The sequence below is a fragment of the Drosophila takahashii genome, chromosome 3L, assembly GCF_030179915.1.
Source record: "Drosophila takahashii strain IR98-3 E-12201 chromosome 3L, DtakHiC1v2, whole genome shotgun sequence".
Taxonomy (NCBI): domain Eukaryota; kingdom Metazoa; phylum Arthropoda; class Insecta; order Diptera; family Drosophilidae; genus Drosophila; species Drosophila takahashii.
Window position 1 is genome coordinate 26,097,163 of NC_091680.1, and position 15,312 is coordinate 26,112,474.

The 15,312-nt window shown below is 43.2% G+C and overlaps 4 protein-coding genes across 6 annotated transcripts; 2 read left to right on the forward strand and 2 right to left on the reverse strand.

Moving 5' to 3' along the window:
• The first annotated feature begins 899 nt into the window (after nt 1–899).
• On the forward strand, nt 900–3,583 carry CtsK1 (C1 family peptidase 26-29-p). The gene is made up of 3 exons (XM_017150268.3): nt 900–1,060; nt 1,591–2,580; nt 2,875–3,583. The coding sequence occupies exons 1-3, from the start codon at nt 1,012–1,014 to the stop codon at nt 3,483–3,485; spliced, it is 1,650 nt and encodes a 549-aa protein (XP_017005757.2). The 5' UTR covers nt 900–1,011; the 3' UTR covers nt 3,486–3,583.
• A 970-nt stretch (nt 3,584–4,553) lies between these two features.
• LOC108063250 (zinc finger protein Paris) lies at nt 4,554–6,575 on the forward strand. Its single transcript, XM_017150288.3, has one exon. The coding sequence runs from the start codon at nt 4,633–4,635 to the stop codon at nt 5,182–5,184; it is 552 nt and encodes a 183-aa protein (XP_017005777.1). The 5' UTR covers nt 4,554–4,632; the 3' UTR covers nt 5,185–6,575.
• Nucleotides 5,603–6,980, reverse strand: LOC108063249 (zinc finger protein Paris). Its single transcript, XM_017150287.3, has one exon. It carries the CDS (start codon nt 6,910–6,912, stop codon nt 5,908–5,910), a length of 1,005 nt encoding a protein of 334 aa, XP_017005776.2. The 5' UTR covers nt 6,913–6,980; the 3' UTR covers nt 5,603–5,907.
• Nucleotides 6,981–7,277: 297 nt separating this feature from the next.
• Nucleotides 7,278–15,152, reverse strand: Nprl3 (GATOR complex protein Nprl3). Of its 3 annotated transcripts, none has more exons than XM_070214741.1 (3): nt 15,020–15,152; nt 9,188–9,344; nt 7,278–9,134 (listed from the first exon to the last, which is right to left on the reverse strand). In XM_070214741.1, the coding sequence occupies exons 2-3, from the start codon at nt 9,319–9,321 to the stop codon at nt 7,430–7,432; spliced, it is 1,839 nt and encodes a 612-aa protein (XP_070070842.1). In that variant the 5' UTR covers nt 9,322–9,344; nt 15,020–15,152; the 3' UTR covers nt 7,278–7,429. The 3 variants fall into 3 exon arrangements, with proteins under 3 accessions (XP_070070842.1, XP_017005656.2, XP_017005655.2); XM_017150167.3 differs by lacking the exon at nt 15,020–15,152 and adding an exon at nt 9,473–9,568; XM_017150166.3 differs by lacking the exon at nt 15,020–15,152 and adding an exon at nt 9,409–9,568.
• Between the last annotated feature and the right edge of the window lie 160 nt (nt 15,153–15,312).

Sequence of the window (15,312 nt, forward strand, 5' to 3'; positions counted from 1 at the left end):
TCCTTATAAAATACAAATTACACGAACTGTTACTTTCGGTCCCTTGTTTTTGTAAATAAAGAGAATGTTTATTACCAAAGCAAAGAAATTTAATTTGGCGGCTTAAATCTATTTCGTATTTTTGGCTTTTGTTTTAGCTGGGATTTTCATTGCATTATCTATTTTAGCCACGGAATTTTAGCTGATCCTACATGTACAATTACTATAAAAACAAGAGAGAACGCTATAGTCGGGTTGGTGTCCCGACTATCTAATACCCGTCACTCAGCTAAAGGGAGTGCTAACGCTGTACTCGGGTTGGTGTCCCGACTATCTAATCGTAACTCAGCTAAAGAGTGCGAGGGAGATAGATATATAAACAATTTTGATTGCTTATAACTTTTTAATGAATGGTCCGACTTGAAAAATGTCTTCTACATTTCGATAGATATACATATACACAGCAAAATTGCATTTATACTTCTCGGAAATCTTTAAAAATGTGAGCGCAGGACACATTTTAAAATCGTTAGTGGGCGATTGTGGGCGTTAGAGGGAGCTTGGCTGAAATAAACTTACGCTGCGTAGGAAGCCCAAGAATATGTGTGGGAAATCTCAACCTTCTAGCTTTTGTAGTTTCCGAGATCTCAGCGTTCATCCGGACGGACAGACAAACAGACGGACATGGCTATATCGACTCGGCTAGTGACCCTGATCAAGAAACGCTTCCTTCTCCCTGTTACACGAATACAATATACCCTTTTACTCTACGAGCAACGGGTATAAAAATGGAATAAAAAATTTAAAAATTCACACAGCTGATAAAGTTTGTTTAGGAATGGGGGAGCTTTTAACCGATGAATACCGATGATTCTTACGATGGCGTTATCTCCTCACTCATAGAAAGTTGTTGTTAAAGCGGTCGGACTATTGAGCCGGCAGAACAGTTTAGTTCTTCGGAAAGAAAGGAAGTAAAGTAAAGTGAACCCGAATCCGTAATATTACACAAAACTCTGTAGTGAATTCTCCAGAATGCAAGTGTTTTTAGCTTTAGCCCTGCTCGCAGGCCTGGCTTTCTCGGGTGAGTATAAACATTAGATTGCAAAAAAGGTTTTGCCAAACAAAGAATAATTGCTTATGCGTGTGTGTGCTTTAACTAATGCATATAAAAACAAGTAAGGTCAATATTTTAGCATTGTTAGCTCTAACCTTTTTTAAGAACTTAAACAACATGCTTTTTTAAAAGAAAGCTGCTGATTTTAATATATTTTCTCTTTTAATTTAATGTAGGAATTTGTATTCTGTAAAATTTTAATTATTTTTCTGCGATTTATTTAATATATGTAAAAATTAAACTATTCTCAATGTCGCTAACATATTTTTTTTATTTTTAAATTATTCAAATGAAATTCTATCCATGTACTTAAATTTTGACTGCAGCTGTACATAACAGATTAATTATGCATGTGTATAATACCTACATACAAATGTACATACATATAAGCAATGGCGTGAGCTTGAAGCTTGATGGCTGCCCTTTACCGTTTGTTTTTGTCAAACCCCCGCTTATTTTCTGCTCTCTCTATCTCCATACTTTCGCCGAAAAACTAGCTGATGCCACGAATCCGCCGAAATGGGATCCAAACTATATTGTCAAAGGAACCCTCTACATTCCGTACGCCGAGATCGCCGAGCCATTTTACGCCTGGTATGACAAGAATACGAAGCGATCCCGCATCGACTACTACGGCGGAATGGTGAAGACGTACCAGCTGGCCGGCGAGGGCCAGTTCGGAACCCTGCTTAAGCTGGCACCGATCACCACCAAAACGGAGGACAACAAGCTGACCTGCCTGCAGGTGAACGGTACCGCCGACCAGGTCGTCGAGATCCAGAGCATCCTGCCCGATGCGAAACCCTTCAGTCTGGTGGGCACGGAAAGCTTCTTGGGCTTCACCTGCGACAAGTTCCGGCTGGAGTCGACCATTGGCCAGAAGAAGAACGTCTATACGCTGTGGGTGCGGTACAAGAAGTCGCCGCACTATCCCTCCAGCCGGATGCCCATTCCCGTGCGCTACGAGATGAGGGGCTATAACACCCTGCTGGGATCCCACTTCGATCATTACTACCTGGACTACGACAGCTACGATCACGATGATATCCCCAACGAGGTGTTCGAGATCGATGACAGCCTGCAGTGCGTGGGATTCCCCGGACCCGGCACCGGTCACTATGCCACCTTCAATCCCATGCAGGAGTTCATAGCCGGAACCGATGAGCATGTGGACAAGGCCTTCCATCACTTTAAGCGCAAGCACGGAGTCGCCTATGCCAGCGACAAGGAGCACGAGCATCGCAAGAACATCTTCCGCCAGAACCTGCGCTACATCCACTCCAAGAACAGGGCCAAGCTCACATACACGCTGGCCGTGAATCACCTGGCCGATAAGACCGAGGAGGAGCTGAAGGCGCGCCGCGGGTACAAATCGTCGGGCGTTTACAACACCGGCAAGCCATTCCCCTACGATGTGCCCAAGTACCAGGACGATATCCCCGACCAGTACGATTGGAGACTATACGGCGCTGTCACTCCGGTGAAAGGTGGGTCAAATGTCCAAAGTCCTTTTAATTACATTCATATATTTCAAATTCTCAACTTAATTTTATATTTACAAAATGAAACGATACGAGTCACTTCAATTGCTATCTTTTATTTTTTAAAGCTTTATTTGTCACAATATATTTTTTTTAACTTTACCAGTCACATTTAACTTTCATTTCTTTGTGACCATAATAATAATTCCAAGATAAGTATTTTTTTAAACAATTATGACTATAAGATTTAATATAATTTAGTCGTTAATTTTTCACTTTTTATCTTTAAACCGTTTTCAGATCAATCTGTTTGCGGTTCCTGCTGGTCGTTCGGCACTATTGGTCACTTGGAAGGCGCGTTCTTCCTGAAGAACGGCGGCAATCTTGTCCGGCTTTCTCAGCAGGCCTTGATTGACTGCTCCTGGGCCTACGGCAACAATGGTTGCGACGGGGGCGAGGACTTCCGCGTCTACCAGTGGATGCTGCAGTCTGGCGGAGTTCCCACGGAGGAGGAGTACGGTCCCTATCTGGGACAGGATGGCTACTGTCACGTCAACAATGTGACCCTAGTGGCTCCGATCAAGGGATTCGTGAACGTAACCTCCAACGATCCCAATGCCTTCAAGCTGGCCCTGCTCAAGCACGGACCTCTGTCGGTGGCCATCGACGCCTCTCCAAAGACATTCAGCTTCTACTCGCACGGGGTTTACTATGAGCCTTCGTGCAAGAACGATGTGGATGGACTGGATCACGCCGTGTTGGCAGTAGGATATGGAACCATTAATGGAGAGGACTACTGGCTGGTGAAGAACTCGTGGTCCACCTACTGGGGCAACGATGGCTACATCCTGATGTCGGCTAAGAAGAACAATTGCGGTGTCATGACCATGCCCACTTACGTGGAGATGTAAACGAACCCGCACTCATATTTCTTATTTTGTGTAATCTTTTCTATTATCACGCCCCGAGGGCGCTAAATATGCAATACATTTCATGAACTCTTTTTTAATCCAAGTCTTTCGAGTCTTATCGCTACTTTGGTTGGTCACAGATGTAGCTAAGTATAGCTTTCTGTTATGGCATGGCATTCCTCGATGTTGCTTAAGTACAGTTTGTTGGGCGCGATAAGCTTAGAAGGCAATGAACAGTGATCCGTTGAACTTTGTGCAAGTTGCAATAGTATTATGGAATCTTTGCCATTTATAGGAGGATTCTAGTGAGCAGTAGAAACCAGAAGGGTTAAAAATATATTTTTTTTATCGATTCTAATTCTCTCCATAATGCAGTTATAACAGAAATAATTTATATCTTATAGCTCCCATAGGAAGAGTCGGAAAAAAAAACGTTAAAAAAATTCTAGCTTCGGTGTTTTTGAAATATTACCTTCTGCTCATGGGAATATTCTTTTTAATTATTTTTGAATTTTGAATTTTTATCATTAATATGAAAAAATTGTATCTTTGTTGATTTTTTTTACATTTTCTTCCTCTCTTATATATAGCTTTTCTTTGACATTTCAAAATTTCAAATTAAATTCAACAAAATTCAGACGGTTATATTATATAGCTGCCATAGAAAGGATCAGCAAATTAATGCCAAAATAATAAGAAAGCAGCTAAAATTTTATTTGATTTTACATCTACGCAAGTAAATATAAATTTAATGTTTTGTAAGTTAATAAGAATGATCTGCTTCCGAAGCTAGCTTCCTTTCTTGTTTAAAAATGTTTCCAAAAAATTTGGGTTATTTAAATAAATAATATTAATCGAAAACTCACAAAAAATCATCGTTTCTTTTATATTTTTCATGAACTCGGTGCTGATTAGGAATATATATACTTTATGTGGTCAGAATCGTCTCCTTCCCTTTGTTGCAAACTTGTGACGGAAATTATAATACCCTCTGCAAGGGTATACAAATAAACCCTTTCAATAAAGCATTTTGCAGCCCTGGAATGGCGCCATTTGGTATTTTTTTGCGGCTGCCCGACGGTCCTTCAATGCAGTTCACTCTTTTAAATTTACTTGACTTTCGAATATAGAATATAGAGCGCAAATCATGGAGGATCTGGTGAAGATGTGCCGAGTTTGCATGGGCGAGGCGGAGGAGCTCCGAGACATCTACGACAACAAGAGTTTGGGGGACGAGCTATCCGTCGAGCTGAAGAAGTCCAAGGAACCGGAACCCACGCCGGCCGATCTGATGAAGAACTGCAGCTCAGTCCCGGTTTCTTCTGGCGACTGCTTCCCCCTGAAGATTTGCGAGCCCTGCCTGAAGAAATTGCGCCAGGCTCTACTTTTTAAAAGGCGTTACGCAAAGAACACGGAATTCTGGGGACGCGTAAAGTCTGAGCGAAAAGACCAGGAGACACTGGATATCCTGGAGGCCGAGGACTGGAATCTGGCGGATCGGATCAAAGAAGAAGTCGAGGAAGAGGACGAGGGCGACCTGCAGGCGAAGAAGAAAACGCCCAGTAAGCCGGAGGAAAAACCGCGGCCTTTCAAGTGTGCCGACTGTCCGAAAAGTTTCACCGGCAAAGCCCAGCTCACCATGCATAGTCGCACCCACTCAAAAAGATCAACTAGGGGAAAACGACGGTCTCTTAAATAGTATCCTCCATCTGAGGACTTCGAATTTTTAGGTTAGGCACTTGGCAAGCCAAATATACATATATTAAATGTTTACAACCCAGACAAAGAGGTAGAACTGCTTTCGCAATCTAGATAAGCGAATCATCTTGTTAACCACATTTTAAGATACGTTTTCACTAATCTTATACTACGTTAAAAGGCACGCCTTATAATAACTTAGTTAACCATGACAAACTATGTACATTGACATTAATGGATTAAAAAAACTTAATTAGTATAAAAATACTTAAAAATTCTTAAAAAAGTGCATATATATGCTCATTGGTAAATATATATTTTTATTCAAATCAAAAATCAAAGGGGGCCGAAAGAGTTAATCTCAGTTGACCATTTATTTATACAGTTGGCATACAGAAGATAACACTGGATTTTCTTAAATTGTCTTTTAAATATTAGTCAAAGTAAAAATGGAACATTTTCTTAGATCAAATTCTAGATCATCCGTTTTGCATTAGCAACGGTTCTAATTGTCAAACAATATTAAAACTATTTACCACACTTAAATAGTTTAGCAGGTCTCAAAAATCAAGGTTTCTTAAAACTATTCGTTAGTCGCAGAGATTAAAAACAGAATTAAAGGATTCGTTACTCGTTGTATGAAAAAATGAAATTCAAATAAGGATGCCATTCCCATAAAACCGGAATAGGGGCACATAAATTAAAAATAAGATTCGTAACTTTCTTAGGCATTTTTCTTTTTGGTTCTTCGCTTTTTGGGCTGGAACTTCACACCTGTGTGAACGGTCATGTGGTTTTCTAGGCCGCACTTCTGTGAAAATCGATGCCGGCAAATGGTGCACTTGAAGGGACGTTCGCCAGTGTGCACCCGGATATGGACACGGAGTTGGCCGACTTGCCGGAAGCGTTTGGGGCAGATTGGACATCCGTAAGGACGCTCGCCGGTGTGGCAGCGCATGTGGGTTTGCAAATTGCCCTTCTGGGCGAAGGATCGCGGACAATAGGAGCACTTGAAGGGACGCTCGCCCGTGTGAACACGCATGTGGATCTCCAGGTGCATTTTGTGGGCAAAGGATAAGTCGCAATGGATGCACTGAAAGGCCTGGCGTAACTTCTTTGCTTTGCTCTTTTTCGAGCCTCCCCATTGCTCATCCTCGTCCTTGGAGCATTCACTTTCAGGACTCCAGGACTCACTTTCCGAACACGACCTCGCCCTCTTCTTTGGAATGTCTTTATCATCGGCTGGCCGCTCTACTGCAGACTCCATTTCCATGAGTTGCTCCTCCGAAGCCAGCGACTTGTACTTCTGCTCCACGAGCTCTACAAAGAGGGGTTCCAGGTCTTGAGGTTGGTAAGCTTCTGCAGGGGCTCCCGCCTGGACGCACGGCTCAGGCTTCGGTGGTCCAGCGGGCTTCTCCATTTTCAGGCGAGCCTCAATGCCCTCCAGCTCCTTGACCATCACACGGAGCTGTTCGAAGTACTGGTGGCTCTTCCGGCATTGACGTCTCAGCCGGAAGGCTTTCCTCGTGGCCCCCGCACACTCCACGCAGATGAACTGCGGCATTCCATCCGCTCTTTTCACGCTGCATCCGGTGCACTCCCGCAGCATCGTGGCCAATTGCGGCTCCTGATCCCCCGTCCCTCTGGGCGGACAGGAATCTGCGAAGAGGTCCACCAGACAGTCGGATTCGTCCCGGCAAACGCGGCACATTTCCGTGATGTCCAGCATGGTCGAAATTCGAGTTGTTATCAGGAAGGATCGAACAAAACGCCAGCTGGGGAATAAAATACCAACTAATAAAATATACCAAAAATGGATATCCAGCTGATATTTTCTATTGTTCGTTATTTTTAAATAATTTGGGATTAGATTATGGCGAAAATTTTGTAAAAAGAAAAAGGGTTGGAATATTGAATTTTATTCAAATCTATCACCTGTACTATTAATTATACTCGCAATAAAAAACGTCAAATAAATGTTTTTGTATATAAAATAAATAAGCGTTTATTAATATTATTTATATAAGATATTCTTACATATTCAATATGTTCACAGTTGGCACAAAGGCAATTAAATTGAAGCAACATTTGCTTGAAAAAATAAATAACTATATTTTAGCTACTAAATTGTTTTGCTTTCGAAGACTTTACAAAATAGATGCATTCCCATTTAATAGATTACATATATGGATTAACTAACAAAAACATTCAACATAAACATCTTGGAATGAAAAATTCGACCAAATCTACTTGGTGTTGTTGTACATGGATGCGATTGCGGGATCCTCGGTCTCGTAGATGATGAGCACATCCCTGAACTTGTCCAGCAATTGGAGCAGTTGCGACCGGCGAAGGTTCTCAAAGTACATGATCTCCTCCAGGTGATGCTCGCTCTTGAAATAGCCCATCTGGTACAGCTTCACCAGCAGGGAGAGATCGTCGACATTGGCGGAGGCGGGAATGCGCCGAATGGCGGCTCGATCCGCGTCACTAAAGACCTGCAGCAGCTCCTTTAGCTTCTGCTCGTCCTCCATTGAGTCGAGGCTGTCGCAGTTATCCGTGCTCATCGAGGCGGTGATGCTGAAGTTGGACTTGTGGCTGGACGAGGGCTGAATGGCGATGTTGTCGGAAGCCAGTGAAGAGTGGTCCTCGGAGGCGTCCCGCCGATGGCCACCGATCGAGACCGCTGGCACGGGCAGCGGCTGACTGGACATGCTCAACATGGAGCCCTCGTGCAGCTCATCCGCATCCTGCTCCTGCTCTCCCTCCTCGTCGCTAATGGCATCCCTTAGATGATTGCTGCACGATGCCGAGTCCCCAAACTCATCCTCGCTGGGCATAAACTGAACGTACGTGTGCAGCTGCATGAGCAAGTGGTGCTGCAGCATCCAAATGACCATCTGCGCGAGGATACCTTGGCGCGCCGGCTGCTGCAGGGGCGTGGTCAAATGCCCAATCGACGTGGGCAGCGAGAAGTCCGAGATCACCTCGAACAGTGACATTCCCGCAAAGCGAGCGGAGAACTTCTCGACCAGATGAGATTTTGTGTGCAATGGTGCATCGGGTGCGATCACATAAACGTTCGTCTCGCAGAGCGGATATATAATAGTGGCCTTTGCCCAGTAGACCAAATGCGAGACCAGCTTATAGACATGCTCAATGCTCAGGTCCGCATTGGAGGCCATGCTTTGGAGGCTAATCAGTGGGTTGTAGGCGTCCACGAGTTGCCACAGCATCCGAGCCCCGGTCGGTGGGACGCAGTCCAGCAACTCGGCAAAGTCCACGAGCAACAGCATGCCGTGATAGGGTTTCAAAGCGCGAAGGCAGCGGTCAATTGTCTCCGGATCCACCATACTGCCCTTCTTGTGCAGCTGGTGGGCCTTGGCCGGCAGGCAAAAGCACAGCGTAAGATTGTGATTCAGCGAGGTGCTCAGCAGGCCGGTGGTGCACAGATCGTGGAAGATGGAGCGCAGCGACTGCGCCAAGCTACAGCGTTCGGCAATCAGCTCCAGAGTCCGTTCCAGCGGCTGTTGCTGCTGTTCGTCGTGCGTGCGCGCCATGTGGGCAGTCTGCTCGGTAACATAGCCACAGCGCTGCTCCTCGAACTTGAGTGCCAGCCCCAGGCGCTTGCTCAGCTCGTGGTAGCACTTCACAATCGAGTAGCTGGCCTGGGCGTGGAGCGCAAAAACAATGTTGATGAGCATCTGCTGCTTGGCCAATGCTCCGCTCCGTTGCTCCTTGTGGGGGATCAGCGTGGGATGGCTCACGAAGCGCACGTCGTTCAGCTTGAGCTCGAATTTCTGGTTGCAGAGCTGTGGCTTCACGGCAAAAAGAGCGGAGAGCACCTCGTCGGCGAATCCCTGCAGCTGTCCTTGGCCCTTGGAAGCCCCCAAGTGAGTGGGCGTCTGCAGCAGGTCGTCCACATGGGCCACGGCATACGGATTGCGCTTCCTGTGGGCACAAAAGCCAGTTAAATCTAAGCAATAGGCAAATTAAATCCTTACTTGGACTTTCGATGCTCGTCGCTAGTCACCTCCGTTTGGCCAAGTGTCTGATAGGGGTATCTATACAGCAGTCGATCCCCCTTGCTGTCGAAGTAGACCAGGATTACGGCCAGCGGGTTCACATTCGTGTCCATGGCGGTATAGAGTCTTCTCCTATCTGTAAGTAATGAACATTTCCATTATCAGCTGGTGTCAGGGTCAAAAATAATGTTGATAGCCACCCAGATGGGATCGTCGGAACCGGATTTTCTCCACGAAATGTATTTTTTACTATCCAAAATGCACCTCAAATTGACTTCATGGTTAATATTCTGCAAAGTTTATAATTTTAAAATAATGTAAATATTTTATTTCTTCATAACAGCAGTGTGGCTTCCTCTAATTTCGCCCAAAATGCAGCGTTAAAAAAAATATGAAACATTTTATTTCATATAGCTCAAAAATTAAATATTAAAAACGGTATCGCCAAAGGTTTTATAAACAAGTTCATAAAGAATAGTTTATAAAATAGTTTATAAAATTTAAAAACTAACCACGAACGGTATTACTTTTTCAATCGATATAAAACATAACGTTGCGCAACCCTGGTAGGGCGATGACGATTTATCGCCCGCTGTAGTGTGACCGTCTTCGGTTGGTCAGTCGCTAATTTTTTAGAAGCGGAAAGTTGTGAACAAAACGCGTGGATATTGTGCTCAAAACGTCAACAAAAAATTTGTGAAAATAGCTGGGAGCGTAGTATGCGAGCGCGGCAATCGCAGAACTATGAAATTCCCCCGTGAAACGTGTTAGTTTGGCTGCGAAAGCACTTTTAATTTGGCGATTTCTTATTAGCGTGTTGGAAAAGAGGAAAACACACACAATGTGAGAGGCAAAATACGTGCAGGGCGTAGGTGGGAGCGAGATGACGCTAAACGTGTACTAGCCGCGGTCTATATATACATATATATAGTATTTGTGTGAGTGTAGGAGAGGTATAAAGAATTGTTCAAAAAGTATAGTTTACTTGGCTGTGCGCTCCGATTCTGAATTAATTGTATAGTCTTTGGTCGAAAGGCGGCCAATAAGTTGCATTCGACTTATTGTCATAACTCAAGCCTTGTTTTTTGTCCGACGTTTGTGTATCTATTATTTGTTCCATTTTTTTTTGCTAGACTCTCAACTTTGTTGGCTCTCTGGAATGTGAATAGCTAGCTTGTTGCCGAATAGTTAATAACATTTAACTATTTTGCGTTTTGTGTATATGTGCGCCAACATCCGTGTGTATAGATTTTACACATACCTACGTAGAAAGGCATGCACAGATATACGTTTGTGTGGGTATCAACGAATAGGCGGAAAGGCGAAATCGAAATATGTACGTACAGCATTTCGGAATGGCCAGGCGCAGTAGTAATAGGCTAAAGCGGGGAAACGGAGCAACACAAAAACCAAGAAGAAGAAGAAGCAGGGCAGGCGAACAAAATAAAATAGCCGATAATAGGCTCGGACGTAAGTCAGAACGGTCACACTAGCTGTGCGCCTAGCCGACCAGACTAGTCGTCTCGCTCCCACACACGCCTTTTGCGCCACCCGTGTATGTGTTTTTCTTGCGTGTTTTGTCTTCTGTTTCTTGTGCCATACGGTATTAATAATAATAAAATTGATTAATCAAAGTAGAAACATTTTGATTTGTGCAGGTAGTAAACGTTCGAAGCAGAGTCGCGCCATCATCTGAATGCTGCGAGTCAACAATGTGCAACAGACCAAAAAGAAAGCAGTGTCCAAGTTTATAAAAAGTGTATTGTAAAAATTGAAATACAAAGCTTCAAGAAGCCAAATCCACGTAGCTTGCCGTCAAATCAAACTAAGTTGTGCAAAATGAAGTGAAAACGTAAAATTTATAGAGTAAACGGTGAGTAAAACTAGTGTGTTTGTGTGTGTGAGTGCGCGCCCAAATAGTAAAGTACATTCAATCGATACAAAGAGATCCGCATAAGTTATGCAAATAAAACGGTTCCCAACTAATTGTAATTCTGATTCAATGTTGATTTGAGCAAGTTAAATATTCCATTTGTTGATGCCTTGATTTCTTGCTTTCTTTTTTTTGCATACTCTGTACTGTGTGTCGCCATATTTGATTGCATATTCTGTTCCCCACTGGTCGCTTATATAGCGTGCTCGCTCGCACACGTTCGCGGGTTCATTTGTTTTGCTTTCGATTCTGTTTTGTGCAACGTGAAGTTAGATGTGCGTAATGCCCCAAGCACAGAGTTGCCAGCCCGACGCAATTGTTATATTCAATTTTAATTTTTAGTTTGTTTTGCTCGAGTGGCCAAATTAATGGATTATCTAGATCAGTTTCCGCGTCGACACACCCTCGCCGCATTTTGATTGCAATGTGTATGCCGCGGAGTAGGTTTTGTTGTCTCCTCCAATGTTTTGACATGCGCACCAGCCAGACATTAAAACTATCAACAAAATGCACCGAAAAGGGTACTGTGATACTCGCAATTTTGTTTTACAATGTCGACGACGCCATATTGAATCAATTTCTACAATGTTGGCGCCGAGCGAATTTAGATTTTATTCCCATTTCTTTCCTCTTGTTTTCGTCAAACTTTTTATTGCGTGTTTTCCGTTTACACGTTTGTACGCCGTGAAGTTGGCCGCAGTTAACAGTGCGCAAGTGTGTGTGTGTGAGCGGCCTATCTGTTTGTCCCGCTCTCGCGCCCAGGTATTACTCGAACGTTCCTGTTCTGCTCCTCGCGCATACGTGATTTTTGCAATTGTTATTTATGCCTTGCTCTCTGTACGCGCGAATTTTCGCCACAAAATGAAAGCAAAAGTTGATAGACAACTTTTTGCACTGCGCTTGATTTTCGTTATTTTCTGCGCAGCGCAGACGAGACCAACGAAACAAATGTAAATTCGCGAAAGCAAGCTATTCGATAAATCCAAGGGTTGTCGAGGCGCTCCCCTCACTCCCCTTCCGATTTTTTAAAAGGTGCAATTCAATGATATCCAAATCTTTAAAATCATATCTAGACTCTGAGCTGGGAAATAGATCGAATTAGACACACCTTATAGCCGTGCAGAAATAGAGAGAAATAACCTAAAATAAGACGCAATTAGTTGACACTAGAAACTAGAAAATAGCCCGTATGCAAAAGCTAAAAGCCCATTATACGGTCGGCGTTTGTGTCAATGAAAGTACAGCCAAAGCAATGCCAATATTATTGTGCAGTCACGTAGTCCATTGGTCAACAAACTAATATGAGCAGCATTACTATTTTTAATTGCAGGTTCATTTTTATTCAGCAGATCACAATAGGAGTCTTTCTCTTTTTGACACACTCAGTTGTGTGTGTGTGTGGATAAGCTTTGTATTTGTTCTACTTCATCTAGCGATGCAACAAAAGTCATAGCAACGCAACAAAAGCCCAACAATAACCACACGAAAACGCAGTGGCGGGGACTTTTTAAGGGGACTTTAACTTTGGGAGGTATCATTATTAATTATTTTTATATTTGAAAATTCAAATTGTTTTTGTGATTTTTGGTTGATATAACGGAACATTTGGGAGCAAACAAACCCCATATATCCCTATCCCCCTGGATCCGCCCATGTATGAAAGCACCGCGACCTCCTCTCATGTGTGTGTACGATAAGTTTCCAACGTGCATTGGCAGGCACGATTTACGGAGATCTGCTGCTGTCTTGCTCACACCCACGACCCGATAATGGGCTCCAATGGGGCTTATTTTGTGAGCTTGTGTGTAATTTGTTTATGGCGCGCATTTTACTTGCCGATGATGTTGTTGCTGGGGTTGGGGTAGGGTTGGCTCTCGCACACGTGTGTGTGTATATTTCACCTTCTTTGCGAGGATGAGAGAATCAAATTCTTCTCCCTCCCACTTTCTCGCATGGATATTTTTAACTAGCAGCGTTGTAAGATTCGATGTAAATGTTAAGATATGGCTCATGCTAGTGTGTGTGAGTAACCCAAATCAAAATTTACTGCAGCCCCCAATTGTTCCGTTATCTTGCTTTCATTGAGAAATACAAAGGGAAACATTAAACGGAAATGAGTAATGGTTACCATCACTATCGATAAAGTTCTAAGCACAGTTTCCTGGGTTATACAACCCAGCTTGAAGCTGTAAAATCCCTTTATAGATTCCCTTGGCGGGCTTTACATAATCGCACATTGTATCTGCAGGAAATAGGCAAAAGGTTACATAAGCTTTCGCCGTGCTTTCCCAGATTCACTATTTAATTGGGGAATCAATTGCGCTGCTCCCTATTCTCTGTTTCAATTAGAAATTGTATCTACAATAGGCGCAAATTGGCAACCAGCACAATCGCTCTCGCACACACACACGCAGGTGTATATCCAAGTGCAAGTTGCCTGTGTAATGTGTAATAGATACAAGAAACTGAAAAGCCAGCGACAAAAGCAACGACAAAAAACCACAACAACAACTACAACTAGCGATGAATGCCGCGCCGGATGCCAAGGCGAAATTAGTGCATTCACTTTTCGCTCCGCTTTGATTTTTTGCTTTGGCTCTCTGCCTTGCAATGCGAAAGACGAGGCGAACGCGCGGAATGCGCAATGAATTAGAGAATTAGGGAAACTGTTAGCAAAACATGGCAAAATATTGACATCTTGCAGGAAGGCAGTGGTTAATGATATTTTATGTACATGCAACTGTATGTGTGTACATTTGCTTTGGGGTCGATATTATTGGCACTGGGGTCGTATTAGCTTAAAGGTTAATCAAACCAATCTCAGATTGACTTTCTTTTTAAGAGATTGTTTGATGTCGTATTCGAACTTAAAATAAATTTGTTAGGATTGTGCCTTTTCAAAAACGTAAGACAACCATTTTTTGAAATCATATGTAATCCAAGTATTTCGAACCTAAACTTAAATCCTGTGTATCTCAATCATATCATATCATTTCAAAGGCTCATACGAGAGACGAACAATCAATCAATTGTTAACCAAATAATTTGGGACGCTTTTTACGCTGGAAAATTAGCGATTAAGCGATGCGCATAAACAAAGCAAAATAGAAAAAAAACTGGTTTCCACAAAAGCCAAATGCACAAGTGCTAAACGTTGTTGGTGATTTTATTGGCCAGGGGGGTCACAATACTACAAATGCAGAAACACACACACACAGGTGTAAACAATGCACAATCCCTTGCTTTGCTTTGGCGCACCTTTCGCACTGTTTTCGCTTTGCCGTTTCGCTGATTTTCTACTTTTCCGCTCCCTGATGCTGCGTTCAAGTTTACAGCAAGTGCAGCAGCCACCACGAAGCACATTCCGAAAGCATAGACGAAAATACATACGCAGAATAAACGCGGATATTGACGTTTGAAGTGCGCATGCGCATTTTTGGCGCCCGTTGGCAGCGCTGTGCTTTTTATTTTATTACATAACGCAAATTGATGTTGGCAATGCCATTCCTTTGTGATAGAGATGGGCACCTCCCCTAATTTTTATCGATAATGGCTTTCGTGATTTCAAAAACTTTTCTGAACAATTTACATTTTTGGAAAATTTAAAATATTCAAGATTTTAGAATATTGATCAATTCTATTGCAAAACATTTCTTGTAAGAAGTCGTTAAAACTTGATACAATTTGGGAACTGCAAACTATTTTCTAAATGAAATATATTGATCTAAGGTTTTCGGCTCATATTTAATTGTACTTGTATTTTTGACTCATTGCAGAAACAACGAAAGATCGTTTATTTGAAACCCGTATCTACAAAATACAATTTTCCACATACAACGAGAGACAACGCAGAATCTATTGGGCGGGATTATACTCACGAAACAGGATCAGGCTCCGGATAAGGATCCAAAACCAGGGTGACAAGCAGAGGAAGCCGGAGCGAAGGAGCCAGGAGGCACGCGGAGGAAGTCTTCGAATTTCTCGCAGCGTTATGATTGTGATGGCTGACAATGTGATGTGGCACAGAGTTGGACACCGTCTATGCAAATCAAGCGCGCACCACCGCCTACGCCTACAGTTGTTACCACTGGGAGTCCCAGCCTCCGTCCTCCGTGCCAGAGCCAGAGGTTATGCATTGAGCCCCCAATGTTTTGGGGGCACGTCACCGAAG